The 21943-nt window shown below is 32.2% G+C and overlaps 1 protein-coding gene across 1 annotated transcript; it reads right to left on the bottom strand.

Annotated features, from left to right (window-relative positions):
• Positions 1-7808: 7808 nt before the first annotated feature.
• On the bottom strand, positions 7809-12233 carry LOC128668826 (uncharacterized). Its single transcript, XM_053742623.1, has 4 exons — positions 12023-12233; positions 8863-9388; positions 8543-8754; positions 7809-8305 (listed from the first exon to the last, which is right to left on the bottom strand). The coding sequence occupies exons 1-4, from the start codon at positions 12231-12233 to the stop codon at positions 7809-7811; spliced, it is 1446 nt and encodes a 481-aa protein (XP_053598598.1).
• Positions 12234-21943: the final 9710 nt, after the last annotated feature.

Below are 21943 nucleotides of genomic sequence, written 5' to 3'. Positions count from 1 at the left end.
CAGCCTAGTTAATGAACACGAACAGCTAGAGCAAAGTAATTCACAGCAGATCGTAGCGTGGATCGAGTAATTATCCGGAAAACTGGAGTGACTTCGACGTGAAACTGACCGTCACAATGGGGATGATTGCCTGGTTGAGGCCCGATGGAAGCGCCGTCAAGTGAGAAAGCTCGAAACTAAATGCGAGAGCCTGAAAAGAAAAACAGACGATGCCATTCTGGATCGTACCTTGTTGTAACTGACACGTGCTTTCGAGTTATAATTTATTAGATTAATCACTGAAAAACAACCAATTCGACAGTCGAGTAATTGGTGACAATTCAGTATTCGGGTTGCCAACAGTTCAATCCTGGTCCCAGCACCAAAGAATTGACAAAAAATTTTTATTGTTTGGTTGAGTCATCCGGTTCTTGTGAGAATATTCTGACGCCGTTCCCGGCCAGCCATTTACATCTGTCGACCACGTGGAGCCAAAGGTTATTCAGGACTTCAAGACCATCGACCGGTGAGCGAGTCTGCACAATTTGTTTCGAGGGATAACTCGAGTTGACGCCGAAGAGTGGTGTAATTACACTGATCTAATCGCGAATAGTGGGTGAGGCGTTTACAACTCGACTTATCCCGCTGGTACATCTGGATTTTCTTTTCTGTTTATAATTGAATTTGATATCGTTACTTAAATTTATAGACTTTATTGAATATTTGTTTACCGCCCTTTCGAGTCTCGTTATTGGCATCATCTTTTTGAAGTTTTCGAATCTCGGCTATTATTCGTATTTTATCAGAGTTATAATCATTATCAGTATAGTTAGTTAAGTAAACATTTGGATGCTAATTGAAGCGTAGTATTTGCAACAGAGTTACCGACGGGTGTTAAGGTCAAGTGACTTGACATCACTTTGCCGCTAAGTAGCAAATCAAGAGATACCCGGAGTTTAGTTGTTGTTACGATAATTACCTCGAGTCATGGTAATTAAAATTATAATTTAGTCCGTTGTGGTATTATGATTTATATTGCGTTCTTACATTATATCAAGTCAATTGCCGAACTCGGCTAGTGAAGTACCCGGATTGACTAACCGACCTAGTTGTTAGAGTAAGTTTTTAATTTAATTGTCATCGATTTGTTGCGGTATTTACTGGTTTTTCAATATACTACTAAATTTGCCTAGTTGACTAGTAATTATTTGACGTTAATTGTAAGTGCCTACCCTATTCCCGATCCGCCACCCTGAGCCAACTTCTTCCGAGCATCGACTTCGGTGATTATTAGATCACCTGGCGCCCAACAACTGCAGAAGCCGAACCAGGTAAGCCAAGGAGATTGTGCGGGAAGCGTTCGACTGACGGATTCCAGTCGAGCTACCTAACCCGTTACAATATATATATATATACATATATATATATATATATATACATATATATATATATATATATACATATATATATATATATATACATATATATATATATATATACATATATATATATATATATATATATATATATATATATATAGTGGGGGGGGTAGGGTAGGGAAAACGGGGTACCCCCAAAATTTGGTGAAAAAAAAAAATTTTTTTTTTCGCCTAATTACTGTATATCCGATAGTTTTGAGCATTTTCAACTCTACGCATGACACCTGGGGCAAAATGGACCAGCCCAAAAATCGAAAAAATAATTCTATCAAATTTTTATCGTCAAATTAAAAAAAATATGAAAATGTTAATTCATTTTTCGGCTGATTTCCTGTAGTTGGGGTAAATTTGGTCACTAAAGATATTCAAAAATAATGCTTTATTCTTTAATTGATAATTCAATAAAAGAAAAACAATTATCATTTTTTGGAGGGAGGCCTCTCTGTCCCACAATAAAAATTTTTTCTGCCCTCGTGTCCACCAATGATGTGAAATGTAATTTTTCTGTATGCATTTTACATAAAAAAAATTTAATTTAATGAAATTTGATCAACTTTCAGAAATTTTTTTTTTCGACTTTTTTTTAGGGTATCCCATTTTGCCCGCCAGAAAAGAAAATTTTGTTTATTAACGGAAGCTAAAAATTTTGTCTATTTACCTTGAATATCCTTAAAAACAAAAAGTTCTGGCGTATTTTAGTAATCAAAAACTTAGTATTTCCAAAGGTACTCTCTTTTTGCCTCTCCCAACCCTATTTATATATATATATATAAAGTATAGATTTTTCATATTTTTCACGAACAAAGGGGACATTCTTCGTGATATTTATTCTCTGTAGTGTCATTTTTAACTAATCACAGACGTACTTTCTTACTATGAATTGTAAAAAGAATTTTTGTGCTGTCGTCTGGAGAACATTTTTTTTTCTTTAACTACTATTATGAAAAAATGGTTTTTTTTCAAGTCAGTTGCTGATCGAAAAAATGGGATAAATGTCGATAGTATTATGCTAATAGATTTTTCGAAAAACGAATTTCAATAGCATCACCCAAGAAAAATTTTTAACTTCTAGCTAAGAAAATCGGCGATTTTCGAAAAATTGCGGAAGTTATTGTCTTCATTCCGAAAACTAAGTTTTTATCAGATGTTGACGTTTTGAGATCCTAGAAAGCTATTCTAATTTTTTCAGAATGATGTCCGAGTGTCTGTATGTGTGTCTATGTGCATGTGTGTATACTCGCTGTAACTTTTTAATCAATTTATCGATTCAGATGGTTCTTGCGGTAATAGAAAGAGTCTGTTAGCCATTAACTTTTCTGAAAATTTCGGATCGATCGATTGAATATGCTCTCAGATATAGAAGAAATCAAAAAAAAAAATTTTCGAAATTTTTCAGAAACAACTTAATCGTTCGATTCCGAAATCTATACAGCTCTAGAACTCAATAAAACGCGCTGATTGCCGCCTCAACCATCTCAATCAGTTAATGCGTTCGGGATATATCATTGGAGAAAGGAATGGTGAAAAACGGCTTTTTATGATGAACCTGAAGTTCCCAACGTTGGATGCCAACGAGTTTTCAAATTCATTGAAAACAGAAGAAAATATTCCTGACAGTAAAATAAGGTGCCAGATGTTGTAAAAATCAGATAAAACACCCTTTGAATACCGGAGGCTGGATCATACCCTCCAAAATCAAAGTTTTAAATTTAAAAACCCGAGAAAAGCACTTGTACGCGTTTGTTTACTCCGAAAAAATTGTAGAGGGTCTAATGCTTTTATATGGATGCAGAAAAAAATCCCCGTCATCCTTCGTATGTCCCAACCTCGTCAATCAACCCTCGAACGTCACTCGTGAAATTTAAAAATAAGAAAAATACACTTGTAAGATCACTAGTGACATCCGAGGATGAATTGTCGAAGTTCCGGAGCACGTAGGGTATCTGAGATTTTTTTCGAAGTAAACAAGAACGCAAGAGTATTTTTCGGATTTTTTCGCAGCGAACAAAAGCGTACGAGTATTTGTTTCAGATTTTTAAATTTAAACCCGACTAGATTATCTTCCTGATTTGCCTGAAGTACCATAAGGACCTTATCAAGTTAATATAAAATTTGCCTTATCAGGGAAAACCTGACAAATTCCTTGCCAGGACCTCATCAGGATATCCTTTTTCAAAAAAAAGCTATTTGCCATCGAGTCAGCCTGACGAGTTCCTGATCAGAACCTCGTCACCATATCTTTATTCAGAAAAAAGTTATTTGCCATCAGGTCAACGCGACAAGTTCCTTGCCAGGACCTCATCAGCATATCCTTGATCAAAAAAAAGTTATTTCATCCCTTCAAGTATTTTATTTACAGGCTAAAAGTTAAACAAAGTACAAAAGAATATTACATAAAAATCACGTGAATCATTGCAGCACGGATTTTATACTTCTTCATCAGTTATTCTTTGACATCATAATGAATATTATATTTACACTTAAAAGATCACATATGTATGTCAGCACAGTGGATAGCATCGAGGACTTTGAATCGGAAGGACGCAGGTTTGAGCCCAGCAGTTATTGGGATTTTTTTATTATTAAAAACCATGTTTACTTTCTCTAATTAATACTCTCAATACAATAGATAACACTCTCGATCGAATTAAAATGCTGTTATTTTTTTTTTTTGCAATTTGATATTTTTTTTTTTAAATAATTACTAATAAGGTAATCCTAATGAGGATATCCTGATAAGGACCTAATAAGGCAATCCCGATAAGGACCTCATGGGTCTTACATGGTCGTTACATCCATATCAGGATCCTCGTCAGGATACTCTGATCGGGACGCTATTTGAAGTAAGGTTAACCTGATAAGGACCTCGTCAGGTCCTTATCAAAAATTTTAGTCGGGAAGCCTTAATTTGTGCGGGTGTGACTCGGCCTCCGGTATCTAGAGGAAGTTTTTTATTTTAATTTTTACAACATCTGACACCTTATTTTATTATCAGGAATATTTTTTTCTGCTCTCAAGGAATTCAAAAATTCGTTGGCATCTAACGTTGGGAACTTCAGGTTCATAAATTTTGATACTCGATAATAGCGGGTAATATCATCAAACTCGTTTTTATAATGCAGAGTGGGGGAAATGAAGCTGCGCAAATGCTTCGATGACCTCTGCGTCGTTTACCGTTACCAAGTGGGGGAATATAAACCTGCGTATTTTTACCCGATTACATCATCTTTTTACGTCATAGGACCAAACTCGTTTTTCGGTAACCTAGTGGGGGAATAAAGAGTTGAGTGAGCGACTCCTGCAGCCATATGCATCAGTCTGCTCAAGTATTTTTAAGTAGAAACAATTGCTGTGCTATTTAAAACCTATAAAAAAAAGTGATTATCAAATGGATCGTCAAAATCTAAGGTATTATAAAAAAACATATCTTCTCAATTAAACTAGCGTACATCTTTCTCATTTGCAACTATATACCTGAACCACATCTTTACAGACCCCATGTATGCACTGAACGTTGTGAACATTCAGCACAAATCGAGTTCGAGGAAGTGAGCGAAGAAGAAGACAATTACATTCATAAATTACTTACTAAAGAAAAAGAAATTGACTTACAAATCTTATATTGGAAGAACTTATTACTATCTTTTAAAGATCGTAAAGACTACGAACAAGCCTGTCACAGAAACACATACGTTATAACTCATTTAATGTTCAAAACTAACTCATCAAAATATAAAGTGTAGACACCTCAAATGGATCAATTAAGTGAAGAAGAATTAGACTATCTATTAAACCATCCGCCAAACGCTGTATTTGAAGCCGATTTATTAACACGTTACTTTGAAGAACCGATTCAAGACTACATTAAAAGATTTGTACGTGATATTCATCTTCTACAAACTAATTTGAATATCATTCAAACTAGACGTGATAAAAACGTGTGTCCATACTGTTGTGCATTTAAAGACTCTGTAAAAAAACTGCATCAAGTGATTGAAAGTATCGAAAAACTAGAAGAACGTATCAACAAGAAATAAAAGACAATGGAATTCATCATAGAATTCGCAGGGTTTGTTATGCCCGATGACATCCTAGTAGTGAAAGAATTGTGTGTGGTTGACATATATGAAAATTCCTCAAAATATAAGTGTAAACATTTTATCTTTCAACCACCATTGGATTATGATGAAGCAATTATGCAAGAAACTTTAGATGAGAGTGGGTGCGGCCATGGTATCCGGTGAGACTCAGGTGAAACACCATACGACAAACTTCAAGGAATTATTAAAGATATAGTGAGCAAAGCAAGTTATATTTATGTTGATGGAAAGCAAAAAGACAAATGGTTGACGATCATGACCGATTACTCCGCACAAATTATCGACATCCAACTAATGAGACATTATTTATTTGAAAATGTGGATCGCTATAATAAGGAAAAATGTCCGCTGGGGCTATATCATCGTCGAAGAACACATGCATGTGCTTTTGAAAATATTCAACAATTAAAGCGTTGGTTTTTGGAATTCTGGGGTGACAATCCATCATACGAAAAATCTGCGCAAATATATTATCAACTGTCTGATTTGAAAAAAATGCATAAACGTGACATCGCTTGCCTTGATTATCACTTTCTTCTACGTTTTGCGAGGACCCAAATACGTCATGTCTCAATACACTTCCGGTGGCATTACAGAATAATGATAAAATAAGAGATTACTCATTTTGTATGGACCACTACCCAGCTACTGGTGGCGATTGGGATATCTGTGGAATATGGCTTTATCCATACCGAAAAGATTGCCCAAAGTGTATAAATAATAGTAATCCTATAAAAATAATAGTTCATAAATAAGTTAAAAATATATACACAATTTAATTAAAATTATGTTATTGGAATGTATCAGGTTAAGATTATAAATAAAACGAATTGATTTATCGATTAAAAATGTTTATTTATTTATTAAGTTTATTTTTTTAACCAATACAGGTTCTATAATATATCTTGATCTCTCTATCCTAAGTTTAAACCTTTCTCGATCTCGAGCCATTTGCTCCCATTCACCTTGTCTAGCAGTTTTGTATGCATAACTCCATGTATACATATAATGTACAGTTGGTGTCAGATCAAATTGCACAACCATGTTTCAAGTCAATTTTCGTACAGTGCTGCTGATAGGGTTATACTCAACGATACGCTCGTGGATTATAAAACAATAAGCTGTTGTGTTTTGTGGAAATTGATTTGTGGATTCAAACTCCAATCGAATGTCTACTGGTCCAGATTTAATTGCCTCATTCTGCTTAGAACAGTCTATAACACAGAGCGGAGCTTCTTGAAAAAATGTCTGCTTTGTTAACAGTGGCTCTGCCTTTTTATTATAGTATGAAGATTGGAAATCAGTGTACATACTGTACAATAAAGCATACTGATTGTCGTTTATGTCCAAATTCATATCTCCGTAGGGATAACTCTGTAAGTTCAGGAATAACTTTACGTTACGGAGCGTACAATGATCAAATCGACTCGCATTCTTCCTTGCGTCGTTTTTTTTTTGCTGTTTGAAATCCGAGGATGACGTAACGTGGCTTCTCCAGTTGTGTTGATGTTTTGACAGCCCAAATATGTTTTGATGTTGCCGGTAACAGCGGATACTCATACAATTCCCAGGTTCGAAAACTAATTGAGATAGCCGGATCACTTGTAATATAATTTAATGCTTGAAAGTTTTCCTTGTCTGATACGGTGACGTACGGTACAATCCACTCGATTTTTTGCAAAGTTAACTTTACTTCCTCAGCACCTGCTGCCTGTTGTATCTAAGCATTAATGTCACTGTTTGAAATTGTAAGAATTATCTCTAGCTGAACATTCATAAGGACTTTCAGATAATCTTCAGCAAAACCACTCAAAATATTCAACGGAATCAATAAATTAAAGCTTTCTGCAGCGATTGTTAATTTAACATCATCTTCCATCACCCAGCCAGCATTCTCCAAAGCACTCAACTGATTTGGACTGAATGATACATAACCTTTCATCAGACTTGTTATACCAATGTTACTTTTCGATCAACTTCAACACCATTCATAAGTAAGCGAAATTCTTTAATCATGTCGCCAATCCCCATATTAACCAAGTTGGATGTGGCAGCGACAGCAGTATTATCACTCTTGGTAAATTTTCCAAGAATATGGAGTGCTCTTTTGCTAGGAAGTATGCACAAATTTTGATTTTGGATTGTGATACGAACTTCATCATTGTTGTTCAAAGTTGACGATGCATACGGTTGATGAGCATGCAGTTCATAGTGAGCAATTGACTCATCGAATATAATTGGTCGTTGAATATCTAATATATTAACCATTGTTTTTTATATCCTCGGTCACCTACTGCACCGTATTTGTTGCCTTTCTCGTAACCACCGTACGCTGTACTACTCTATCATCTCTTGATACTTTGTAACCCCATGGTACGGTATCTGTACTGTTTAACAGAAGCTGACGCTTGTCATCTTCCCAACTTAAAGCTATCTTATTCTGAACTATTGTACTAACACGATGTTTGTTACTTTTAATTACATATTGTGTCTTACTTAAATTTACATGATCTTCTAAACATCGTTTGAAATCTTCAAAAGTGATAGTTCGCAAAGTTGGACGTTTAATACCTTTAGCTCGCTTTTTTACCTGATCTTCATTATAAATTTTAAAAGCATACAACTTTGCTCTAAGTCCAGTGTATTCAGTCATAATTTTACCATTATTCTCATCCTTCATCAGACCTAATACTTTCTTATTAACAAGTGGTATGTTGTAAACATTATCAGGTGGATAATCAGAGGTGTCAAACTTGGCGATATCACGTTTGATGATCTTATAGATGTCTGGTACAATGAAATGGTAAATAAAACTATCAGTATCAGTGTACATTAGTTTAGATTCGTCATTTGAAAAATTATGTTTTACATAATTATAATGAAAGACATATATATAAGTTTTCGATAGATTTAATATACAAAAACCAACATAGATGGGTTTGTCAAAGCGTACTTTTGTCGCCTTTAATTCAATTATTATCATATTCTCATCAAAAATAGTAAGACTATGGAAATTAGGCTTACAAATATAGTCAGCAGCACCATATCTACCGGCCCATCTTGTTACTATATGAATCTCTTTGTATTTTCTGACATTTTCCATAGTGTTACCAAAGACAGCATTATTTATAAGTTTATAAAAGTCCTTTTCAAACTCATTTTTAGCAGCCTTTCTACAATCTGTATTTTTATCTATATATGACTTGAGCCAGAGTGACTGTTCAAATTTTAAAACTCTGTGAATTTTTGTTAATTTTAATCCTAAATCTAAACATTGTCCTAAATTCTTATAATGTATAACATAATTTTTTTTATCATATAAAGTTGTCGATAATTTAGTATACTTGCTACCCGGTGGTGAAAAATGTTCAGGACATCGTGGTAAATCTTTATGTAGATCATGCAATTCCTGAGGATAATGTAGATCAACTTCTAATACATAGCCAACGCTATCGATGTCGTTTAAAAATTGATCTACGTTATCGACGTCAAAAGATAGATCGTCAGGTGGGTAAACCCATTCAAATGAACCTTTTGGTAACGGCATACTCATAGCAGCACCATACAAATTATTCACATCATAATACATTAAATAGGATACAGCTTTATTAGGATTAAAGCTGGATCCCATGTAACGATTATTAGCTACTGCATACCTATTTGTACACTGAGATACACCACCTCTGATACCTTTTTCAATAAAAAGCATCATTTCAGGATCGGTAAATAACTCGAGCTCAACATGTGTATATTTTAACATCGCATCGAAAGCAAGTTCCGGCGCTGTATAGTAATGTAAAGGATCTAAGCTATAAGTAGCCATATAATTATGTCTAAAATTTTGAAATATGTCAGCTAAAAGAAGTACATCTGTTTTTAAATATAAATCCAAATGTTCCCCTAATGTCTTAATATCAAATTCATTCCACACTAAATGAGCAAGAGAATAATTATTATCAGATACACCATCGTTCGATAATTTAGAATAAAATAAGTCCTGATCAGGCAGCTGTTTGTCATTAAGTTTGTCAATATCAGTTATGTACTCGTATAAGAATACACCCTTTCGAGTTACTAATTAAAATTTTCCCGGATCATTGTAATGTTGTTGAGTAATTTGTTTATCGCAACCATTCAGATTAGATGCTCATTTGTCAAGACTAGAAGCCATAAACCTGAATGATTCTATAAAACGTAAGCAAACTGATGTGTTTTCGACATACTTCGTGAAAGATATATAACGTTCTTGATTAATTGGTAATAATGTAATTTTACCCTCGAAAACGGTTGATAAAGATTTTATTATAAAATGGGAATCGTAACCAGATAAATTATGAAATACTACTGGTATGATGTGAGATTGCCTATAATTTATATTACAAGATAAGTGAGCTGGGCCGCGATAGTTATCAGTAAAATGACAGTGATCGTAGCATTTATCTGTAGCAGAAGTTATAGATCTTTCACAAATATGACAAACAGTTGCTTGCTCATGACTCTCTTTTTGTTGTCTCGACAGAGTTTTTATAGCAACAGGATTATTTAAGTATGATTCGACTTCTAATGCTAAACATTCTAATTTTTTTACAAACCACTCGATGCAGGTTTGTGATCGATTCAGTTCAAATTTAGATAAATTGTTATTATAACTACAAAAACGATAAAATGCGATACTATGTGGTATATGTTTGTCAGAATTATCATTTTCTTGAGGTTTAAGTGTACATTCTAAGGTCTGCATAGACAACAAATGGTACGATATCTTTATACTGGTAATTTTTAAACTTTAAAATTTTATTTTCTTCAGTCGGAAACGTCATGTGAACTTTATTTAATGCGAAACAGTCTTTTTTATGATCTTCAAACGATTTTTCCAGTTTAAAATGATTTAAGCATCGATCACAAAAAAATAATTTGCTTTTCGAAGCTGATATCTGACTTTTAACTAATCGTGAAAGATCTTTAATTAGAGCAAAATGATACATAGGCTCATAATTTTTATACTTATTACTTGTCATATTTAAATTAACATTAGCTTGTAACATTAAAAGATGGACGGTTTTTCTATTGAGTTTACAATATTTACTTAAATATAATGGAATTATAATACTATTTTCAGATTTTTTCTTTGTAAAATGAGATTCAATACCCTATACATTTATTGTTAAATCATTTAATCTTTCAAACTGTGGGATTTGCTTAAGTGTCATAGGAAATTTATTAGGTGTACAAAAAAGTTCTACCCGTTTTTCAAAGATGGAGTTATCTAACAGCTATTTGTAGGTTAGCTATGAATACGTATATGTACATGCACAGCTGTTTGTACTCATTAAATTCATCAAACTTTTAATATATTAATCTTCGATATATATATTTTTTTTATTAAGTTAAAAATAGAAGTAAGTAATGAGCATATCCGCCATTGTCTTTTATATGAATTTCATCAAGGAAAAAGTGCTGCTGAAGCTCAAAGAATAATCTGTGCAACTTATGGTGACAGTGTTATTGATCGACAGTACTTGTTGAAGATGGTTTCGGAAATTCACAAACGGAGATTTTAATTTAAATGATAAACCACGCTTTGGAAGACCTTCAACAATCAGTGACGAGAAATTGGAAGATTTACTGAATCAAGATTCTGCACAAACACAACAAGAACTTGCGAAAAAGTTAAACGTTACTCAACAAGCTATTTCTGAAAGATTACATGCTTTAGATAAGATTCAAAAAGAAGGAAAATGGGTACCTCATGAATTAACTCCAGAACAACGAGAGAGACGAGTTGACACCTGCCTGTCGTTGCTTTCACGACATAAAAAAAAAGTTTTTTGTGGAAACTTGTAACAGGGGACGAAAAGTGGGTTTACTATGAGAATCCTAAACGTCGAAAACATTGGGTAGACCCAGGACAACCAACGACATCAACACCAAAACGTAATGTTTTTGGGAAAAAAATATTGCTTTGTATTTGGTGGGATGAGTGGGGCGTGCTATATTATGAGTTACTCAAACCAGGAGAAACCGTTACTGGAGAACGCTACAGTTGTCAATTAAAAAAATTAGCAGATGAAATCAACAGTAAAAGACGATTTGCGGGACAAAAACCTCGACCAGTGATACTGCAGCATGATAACGCCAGGCCTCATAGAAGTTCAATCGTCCACCACACTATAAATGATTTACAGTGGAAAATTTTACCGCACCCGGCGTATTCACCAGACCTTGCACCGTGTGATTTTCACCTATTCCGTTCATTGCAAAATTACTTGGCTGACAAACACTTACAAAATGAAAACGAAATGCAAAAAACAATAGATGATTTCATTTCGACAAAAGATCAAGCCTTTTATCGCCGTGGGATCCATCAGTTGCCTGAGCGTTGGCAAAGGGTAGTAGATGCTGATGGTGGTTATTTTGATTAAAATTTGTATTTTATTTAAAACTTTTAAATATATTTTTTTTTGACAAAAAACGGGTAGAACTTTTTTGTACACCTAATAATACCTGTATATTCTAGGACAGCACTATAATGAGGATACGCCGATGTTCTCTCAGGATGTCCAGTGTTAGGAAGATGAATCGCAGCAACGACGCTCCATAGAAAACAGTACTCATCGAAATTTTCTATGTTGAGAACAGCTCGTTTCATCTGGATATCTCGAGGAAGCCTCACAAATGTTGAAGTCCCTTCTTGCAGAGGTGTGTATTTTGACATTGTTACCACCAGATTGGTAATCTCCGTCAAACTCCACCCTGAATCTTTTTGATTAAATTCTTCGACTTCGTTTAACATTTTTCGTATACAAAGTCTGCATACCACTCAGCTAAAGATGTTGCAGGTAAAATAGCCCGACTCTTGTTGTTGAATGAGTTGACTTCTTCTTCAACTGATGTATTTTTCCTGAATTTGCAAAATAGTTCAACGTTTATTTTAACACCTGCAACGTTTTCCAGCATTTCTTGGATTTTATCCAGGACAATGTCTCTAGAGACATTCAAAAAATCTCTTAAGTCAGTGTGAGAGCGGTTGATTATCGATCCTGTCTTAATGTTGTTGGAAAAAGCGTTCTCGAGATCTTGCCATTTAATAGATTGATTATTTACACTTGAATCACCACCTGCGACCTGCCCACTAAGTTGCAGAAACTGACTACTGTACCAGCAAAGAACTGCTATGTTTGCTTGCACACTTCGTCGAACTTGAATGATGGTATTAGGATCTGTCAAAATTGTATTAAAATAGTCTATTGTATCATTACAAACATTGTAACACCTTTGACATTGCTCTTTATCCACCACCTCTGATTGTAAATCATTATATGATTGTGCCACTGTATTAACTAAATTGTGGAGAGCTTTAACTAAACCTCGTTGGGACATTTCTTGAATTGTTCTATTAACACTGTGTGTTTCAAATCACAAACACTTGTGGAGCAGGAATAATTATTTTGTATAAAAAACTTACGATGTGTTCACATAAAGATTTACACTTCAACTATAAATTAAGTGCGTTCTCACAAGCTATTTAAGCTTTCGACTATAGGTTTATATTATCATCAACGTTTCTGAGTATTCAAAATGAGGAATACACAGAGAGTAAAAAAATGAATCCCATAAGTATAATACTGAGCATATCAAATATTGATGATTTACTTGGGTGGTATAGATTGAAAAGAAAAGTATTTATCAACGATCGTTTAGGATTAAACACAGAGAAAAAAAAATACATAATAAATTTTTAAGAATTATGAGTATCAAATATCGATGCTAGCACAGATCTCATTAAGCGGTAAAATAAAAATTTTTTACTTCCGGTGATAGAGTGATCGATGACAGATATGTTATATTACATAGAAGAGTTTTATAAAAATTATTTACTTGGGTGGTACAGATTAATAAAAAATCTAGATATCGATAACATGAACGACCGTTTAAGATTTAAGACAGAGAGTAAGAAATTTAAGCGGTGTAATAAAAATTTTTTAATTCCAGTTATCGATGACAGATTTAAAACAGAGAGTTAAATAAATAATGAGACTGCAAGTATCAAAGATCGATGATAGTACGAATCTCATAAGCGGTGTCATAAAAATTGTTTATTTCCGGTGGGTATGTTGGAATTACATAGAAGAGTGTTACATATCAATCGTCTAAATAAATTATAGAATTAATATGTGGATTAAAGTATCAAATATAAGATTTATTATATATACAGTTTGGGACATAAAAAATGTTTATGTTCGGTAGATCGTAGAGAAAAGATGTGAGAATGTATGTAATTTAATATATATTTACTTTCGATCGTGAGATCGATAATAATAATTTCTTTGGGGAAAGGTATATGTAAAAAAAAAATATATATATTTATATATATATATATATATATATATATATATATCATTTTTGTTATTTATTACAGATAATAATCTAAATGATTATTGCATCCAATATGCGGTGTTATTCCCGAAGCACTGGGTTCAGAGCTTCTCAGTGGAAGAGGTGAGGTATTTTATCGAGCCTCAGTTGTGGAATCGAATCTCGGCAAATGAACCGATCAAAGATTCCATTGTCACCTCTTTCGATGAGGAGGCTTCCTTGGAGATCAATGACGAAAAGGTCACGTGGCACTTTAGGCTCAGGGATGGATCCCAGGATGCTCGAGATTATGCAATCGCATATGGGTTTATTCCACCAATTTTCTATACTTTGGGTGCAGCAGCATCTGAGTGGGAACACCAATTATTTCACAATCGTGTTGTTGATGCTGTTACGGAGGAAGACCTTCATTGCTCTGAGGATGCTGAGACTGTTATCCTCTCAGATTCTGAGGATGCAAATAATGTTGATAATGATGATAATGCTGATACAGTCATCCTTTCCGATCAAGAGGATGTGTAACCCGTTTATTTTTTTAAATTTATCCAGAGGCTGTGTAACCCGTTTATTTTTTTAAGTTTTATTGTAATAATTATTTTTTATAACTTATGTATAAATAAAATTTTTAACGTTCATTTTTAAAAATGTGTGTACAATTAAATTTTTTGAACTTATGTACAAATAAATTTTCTTCTATTGTACATGTATGAGTTTGAAACAGAAAATTTTTCTTTAAGAGAATTCCCGTAAAAAGTCCTTCAACTTGTGGTGTGTTTGACCTATGTATGTCAGAGTGAGACGCTCTATGGTAAGGCTTGGGGTTCTCTCTCTCGCTCAAATGTGCATCATAGGCTTGTTTTTGGTTTTAACACTTGTTGACAATATCTTGAGTTTTATACTGAACTTATACCTTGAGATATTTTGTATGTATTATTATCTGATTGTTAAAATTAAATAGTTTGTTATTCGTAATTAATTAATTTGATTCTGCAAGATTAAGCTCCAGTAAGTAAACCGATAATTAAAATCTTAAGAAATTGAAATTTGAAAGTGCATGTTAGGATAATTTTTTTTTATTATTTGTTTGATGAGATTTCGAGTAATATTTTTTAACATTATTAATATTTATTCTTTGATAATTTAGAAGGAAATGTTTGATGAAAAACAGTTCAACATGTGGTTCGTTTGACTCGTGCATGTCGGAGTGCTGTACCCTATGGGGGGTCTAAATGTTCATAGTCTCTCTTATAAGTGTGTATGATGGTTATGTTTTGGTTTTTCACACTTGCTGACAAATCAAAGAATGCTTTTTTTCAGCTAGATTTTAGTTCATAACCGTTTCGACAGATCAAGAGTGTAGTGCTTGTAGAATTTTTTCTCATTTTAATATATAATATTCTTAAGTTTTTATTAATTTTTTTTCATCCAAAACGTAAGTATATGTGCATTGTAGATATTTAGATAAAGTTTTGGTTTTGATTTTTTTACGTTTTTTTTTTTTTATAGATTGAATATTAAATAATCTTCGTCGTCGTCGTCGTCGTCATCATCCTAATCTTGAGAATTGTAAGTATCTAATTTATTGTTATTTCAGTACCACTTCATGTAATCTTTTTTGATTTTACAGGTTCGAATAAAATTATCATCAACTTTATAAAAAATAAAATGTAAGTTTTTTTAAGATTGATAAAAGAATTTGATAAAAAAGTACTATTATTTTTTATTGTTATTGTTTGTGTTACAGATTCAATATGATCAACGGAATATCCTATGGATATATTTTCCCGAATGAGTGGACTGTCCATCCAATAGGGTTTATTTGGCGGGTTATTTTGCAGACCTTGCGGGAAATTATTGCATCAGATCAGCAACTCGATGGGGCTACGGTCACTGTAAGTGTTGTACCCACGATCTTACGATTGTGTGATGCGCGTCTGTGTTGGTGGTTTTCAAAACCCGGGGACCTTATAATATCACCACACTTCTACACATTTAGCCCTAACCTGATAATGGAGCAGTTTCCTGAATTTGAGCGGGTATATAAAATGGAACTTCCTCCACTTTCTATAGCTGACGCTATGAATGGTAAGTTTATTCTATATCTCAATATTTTTTTTGGATATTTATTTTATATAGTTTAAAATAAAATCCATGTATTTTTTCAGATATAGTTCTGCTGAACTTAACGTATAGCGTGCTAGCCCCTTAAATTTGGGTGCACCAAGATTTGCAGGACTCAATCGCTGATGAAATTGCTGCTCTCGTACAGCCAGGTGTTGATGATCCTCATGGGATCATTTTCACGCTTGGTGGGGTGACAGTTGAATTGGATATATGTCCGGAGGCCATGTGCTGGTGGTTTCGAGACGTAGATGATCCAGACAGGATATATTTTGAAAGCCCGAACTTACTGACGCAGGGACCTGTTGCAAATAATGGACCCCTTTGAATCTATTGTCCTGATGATGGACGACTTCGAATCTATTGGCCTGATGATGACGACGAGATAAGCTCTGATGAAGACATTGAAGAACTGTCAGATTAACGAGTAGTTTTTTTTAAGCATTAGTTTTTTAAACGTTAGACTTTTATAAGTTCGCATTGAGATTTTTTATAAATTATTTTTAAATTTTATATAAATAATATTTCATTAATTTTAAATATATTTAGGATAGTTATGTACGGTTTTTAAAAATAGTTTTTTGATTTTTTAATATTAAAGTATTTTATACTTATTTGGATTTTTATGGTACGTTAAATATATAGATTTATGATACCCCTAATTCTTAATTTTTGAATTTTTTATTTAATTATTTTACAATTGATACATTGTTGTGTTTATAAGATGTCTTTTTAATTATATTAAATAAAGTTAAAAATTAATATTTAATTATATTATTCGTAAGCGCATCTTTTAAAATACCCTTCCTTCTTAAATTAAGGTTGCAGTACCATGGTAATTATTATGTTTTATTACTATTTGTATTATTATTCCAGTTAATATTTTTTTTTTGTATGATTATTGATATAACTAAAATAATAGACATTCTGCGCATGTGTGGGTCTTTGTCATAATTGCCGGGGTTATATGTTTAAGTTCTCATCCCTACTTTTTTCTGATGAATTTTCTCGCTCTCGAAAACTTTCAAGTGCGCAGGCGTCTTCGATCATGTTATGTCCGACTTCGCAAACTTTCCTACAGTCACTCATGTTGAACTCTCCATAGGAATACAATTCTATTTTCTCTTGAAAGAAACAAGGATGGGTTCAATGGAGTGTGACAAAACCTATTCTACCAGATTTCTTTCTTTCTGTCTCTCATTCTCTTATTCTTCGGTCCCCACTTACTGTCAGCTAAGATTGCTCTAATGCGCACAATTAGCATTGACTTAAATTAAGTTCCGTCAACCGGACATCTCACAAGATGCAACTCACTTAAAATTTCCCCTTCCCCAAACTCGAACCCCCATGGTTGTGGTGTTCAAAATTTTCAAGTTAAAAATCACTCTACCGAGCACCGGTTTGCATTGCGGTTTGTAGCTGAGTTACCCCTCAGCAAAGAGTCAATCACTAGGTACAGCGGTATCCTCAAATCTCTTATAAAAAAAAAAAAAAAAAAGAAATAAAACCGATCACGTCGCTTTTATAATTCAATTAAATTCATAAAATAAATCATTAAAAATCGCATCGCGAAAGAAAATCATAACAGGAAAAAATATATCAAGGTATACATTTAAACAGTCATATGTATATATATATAAAAAAAATTATAATAATAATCACGCATCGCGGAAACAAGTATAACCAAAAATAAATATTAAATAAATGTTCAAAGAAAAAAAACCAATTCCCTTTAAAGAGCACTGTATCTATTTCCTGCGAAGGAAAATAAAGGAATTGTTCTTTTAGTTCAATATAAAATAAAAATTTCTGTATCGAAAAAGATAAAAAATATAAAAAAAAAATTAATAAATAATAATAAAAGTGTTATTGGTTGTGAGTGATGAGTGTTAATAGAAAAGTTGCGAAAATTATTATATCCGAAAATTCAAACTTAAAATTTGGAGTGTAATTAATTAATGTACAAGGTAATAAAGATATCCCTTCAAAGAGTATTAGCTCTATTTTCTTTGAAGAAAAATTGAAGGAGTTTTTATTGCCAAATTAAAATTGGGGTTTTGAAATAAAGAAAAAAAAACATAAGTGATAATAAATTTCGTGTATTATTCATCAAATAAGTTAAGCAATAAGTCTTCACCCCACCCTCATCAGGAGATCGCTGGCACCGAGATCTAGTAGCCAATTCAAGGGTCTACAACACGGGAACTAGCGCAAGGAAAAATATAAATTTATACCTCAACACTAAAGGTAAGGTAATAATAATTGACTCCATTTCTTTTCTACTCTAATAATTTTTCCAATCAGCCTCAAAAGTTTAAGAGGAAATAAGGAAGCTATCAAGTTAAAAATCGTATGTATTGATCCGCGCATTTTTGATCTTCATATACCTATAAAGATAACTCTGTTTTTATCGAAATAGAGATGAAAGAAAGTCCACATCGAAACGTATCCCAAAATAAATAAATTAAGGCTTGAACTAAACATTTGAGCCGAAAATTGCATTGGTTAGTCCGAACGCCTAATCCACGCAACCAAAATAAATTACTAAATAATAGTCAGACATAACAATGAATTTTCTGGTGGCAGCGGTGGGATTCGATCGTTAGAGTACTATTCTTTTATTTCACTTAATAATAGAGTCATACAAATGATATTATTTCAAACTGTTAAACTCTCGTCTGAAAGAAAAAAATCTAAGTATAATAAAGTTTTTGGGAAAATGTTAAAACTTAAAAATATATTCCTTTAAAGAGTTTTATCTCTATTTTCTTCCGGGAAAAATAAAGGAATTTCATTTTTAACTATACAAAGAAAATCGCGTTAAATTTTTATCGTTTTATTATTACAAAAGATCGGTCATAAAAAAAAAAAAAAATAAAGAAATTTTTGGAGAAAAAAAAAACGGTGTTTTCATTTTTATATATTTATTTTTATTATTCGGTTATAAACTCGTAGGTTGTAGAAATTTTTATAGCATCCTTCTTTCCTCTTAAGAATAGAGTTAAGTTATAATAATAAGAATGCATATATTTATCTGAAACGTTGATATTTTGATTATTTTCGGAAATAATTCGTTGAGTTATTTAAATATTACTTTAATATATATAAATAAAGAAAGTAAATAGAGTATCTCTAAATTTTTGATCCGTACGAACATAGGCAAAGTATTGTTTTATGGTGTTTTTGCTCCACTACAGATTTATTAAATCTATTTCCTGAAAAAAATGAGGAATCCATTATATTCCATCATAGGAACATAGCGGAAGTAAAAACTCCATAAAATAAGCACAAAGGAAAAAATAGTATTTTCAAAGTTTCAACCCAATTGTTAGATTTACATTTATATATTTTATTATTTTATCGTGCATGTGATTGAGGCTGATCATAAATTATTTTACTAATATTTAGTTATATACATATATATATATATACATATATATATTATATATATATATATATATATATATATATATATATATATATATATATATATTCCCATTATTCCCCAAAAAGCGATATAAAGATCAATAAAAGTTTTAAGGAAAGAAACCTTTCGTGGAAAAAAAAAAAATAAAACAAAGGGATCTGATTTTGCAGTAAGATAGCTATTGACCGTTAAATATCGGGGAATTTGTTTGCATTCATCTATTACACAAATTAATACGTCGAAAGATAATAATACGAACTTTAAGTAGGAAAATTAATGCAACCCTTTTAAAAACATTATAGAAAATTTTGAGAATTTAATTAAAATATAAGGAGGTTTGTTTCCTTTTTCTCGGTTTATTATAATAATAGATAAAACTCAAAATAAGTAAAAAGTATTCATATATGATATATATCTATACTTAAGCATTTAAACAATTATTCAAAAGTTATTGCAGTCTTATCGCAGGAAGTATCCTATTACGATCACTCAAGATTCTGAGAGGAGAAAAATTATTTAAACAAAACCTGTAATATAATATAATGATAAAATAAAAGAGAAAAATAATAATATAGATTAAATAACTACAAATTATTTTCATATATATATTATCTTACGCGCGTCAGCAATTTAATAAATAAAATAAATTATCTTAGGTTTATGTCTACTCGGCAGTTGGAGCCGTGTGAACATTTTCGGTTACTGTAGCTAAGTATTGAAATTCAATATTTAAACTTTTAGTTTAATGAGAAATAGGAACAAAGAATTATTTGTATAGTCAGCGTAACGTATTTATTTTCGTGGGAGTCTTTGAAAGAAAAAAATAAGCAATAACAATAAAATAAATCCAGTTACAAAACTTTCACTTTTATATTTTGGATATTTTTGGTTCTTAGAAATATTTATTTTAGAAAATAAAATATATTTTATTTTATTAGTTTGAAACTTGAAGAGCATATTTAAAAACACATTTGTGCAGCTAGAATAGGATAGCCAGCATAGGCTCGATTTTATGACCTCCGGTACTTGAGTGTACAAAGGACTCGTTGAGTTTTCATACCGTATAGCCAAATAGTACGATCCTAGCTTAAAAGAAAACACGTGTTTCAGGGAGGACAATACGGAGCATTAAATCTTAAAATTTCTTTTTCAAATAATTTAAAGTTAGACCTTCGACAAACTATATTTGAACGATTTCATGTTTTTATTATAGGACATTTCGTTTTAAATAAATAAATAAATAAAAGGAAAAGTAAAGAAAAAGGAAAAAAAAAAAAAAAAAATTTATACTTCATACAAAAAAAAAAAAAACCTAATGAAAGGAAGTTTTAGGATTATGACGGTACGCTTAAAATAGAATTTATTTCACAAATTTAATTTGTACCAAAGTTTTCTTTTGAGAAATAGTTTACCCAAAAATAAAATAATATATATATCTATATTTGCACTTTTAAAGATCAGCATATTGCTCTACAATTATGCAACGTTTGGGGTTCATGACGTCAAAAATGTCCTTTGACCGACCCAGGTACCTATGGTCATAAAAATTTAGGACAAATTGCTTTATCTTCCTTTTAAAATAAAACGTATATTTTAAACTCATGCTTAATATTATTTTAAAATTGAACAAAATAATTATTAGAAATTAGAAGAAAAAATTATTTTCATTTCGTCTCAAACATCTAAGGAAGAAAATTTTTCCTACTCGACAAAGTATTTTAATAACATTTAGCTGACTATTTACTTTAAATCTATGAATTTCAATATTTAATTAGCTAAAGTACGGAATAAAAAAAAATATAAGAAGAAAAATAAATAAGTAAATTTTTAAAAATATTTATAGGCAAATATTACGTATATGTATAGTTGTAACTACGTATCAAAATATCACTTCTGAGTTATTAACTCTTTTCTCTAATCGAGAACAAAAGTGATTGTTTTGTTGACTCTAAGCATTTAAAGGGGTTATTAAGAATAGATAAATAATTTAGGTTTAGTTTAACGATAAATAAATATGTCCGAGGCAGAGATTAATCGTTTAAAAGCGGAGGTAGAGCGTCAAAGGCGCGAACTCGAACGTCAAAGGCAAGAACTGGAGGCCGCCGCCACTGCGAATAACGCCGCGAATAATACTTTGAATAATACACTTAATAACGCGAACCTTACCGTTAACGTATATCCTATCGATCGTTTTTACACCCCTGCAAAAGATTTTGCTGCTACGGTTCTCATTTTCTCAGGAGATGGTGCGATAACATATGAAAAATTTGATCGAGCGGTCACACAACAACTTCATCTATTGCCCAAAAATAATCAGGAACTATACGTGGGTTACCTGTTAAATAGAATAACAGGGCGAGCAAGACGTTATGTAGAATCAAAAGACTTGACTACTGTAAACCAGGTTTTGGAACTTCTCAGAAAAGAATTAAGGCCTCTTAATCCTATCAGATATTTAAGGAGAAAACTAGCGCGGTGTCAACGGGAGCGTGAGGAATCTA

This window comes from Microplitis demolitor, chromosome 10 (assembly GCF_026212275.2).
Source record: "Microplitis demolitor isolate Queensland-Clemson2020A chromosome 10, iyMicDemo2.1a, whole genome shotgun sequence".
Taxonomy (NCBI): domain Eukaryota; kingdom Metazoa; phylum Arthropoda; class Insecta; order Hymenoptera; family Braconidae; genus Microplitis; species Microplitis demolitor.
Note: the sequence above shows the minus strand (reverse complement) of the source record. Positions and strands in the feature narration are given on the sequence as shown.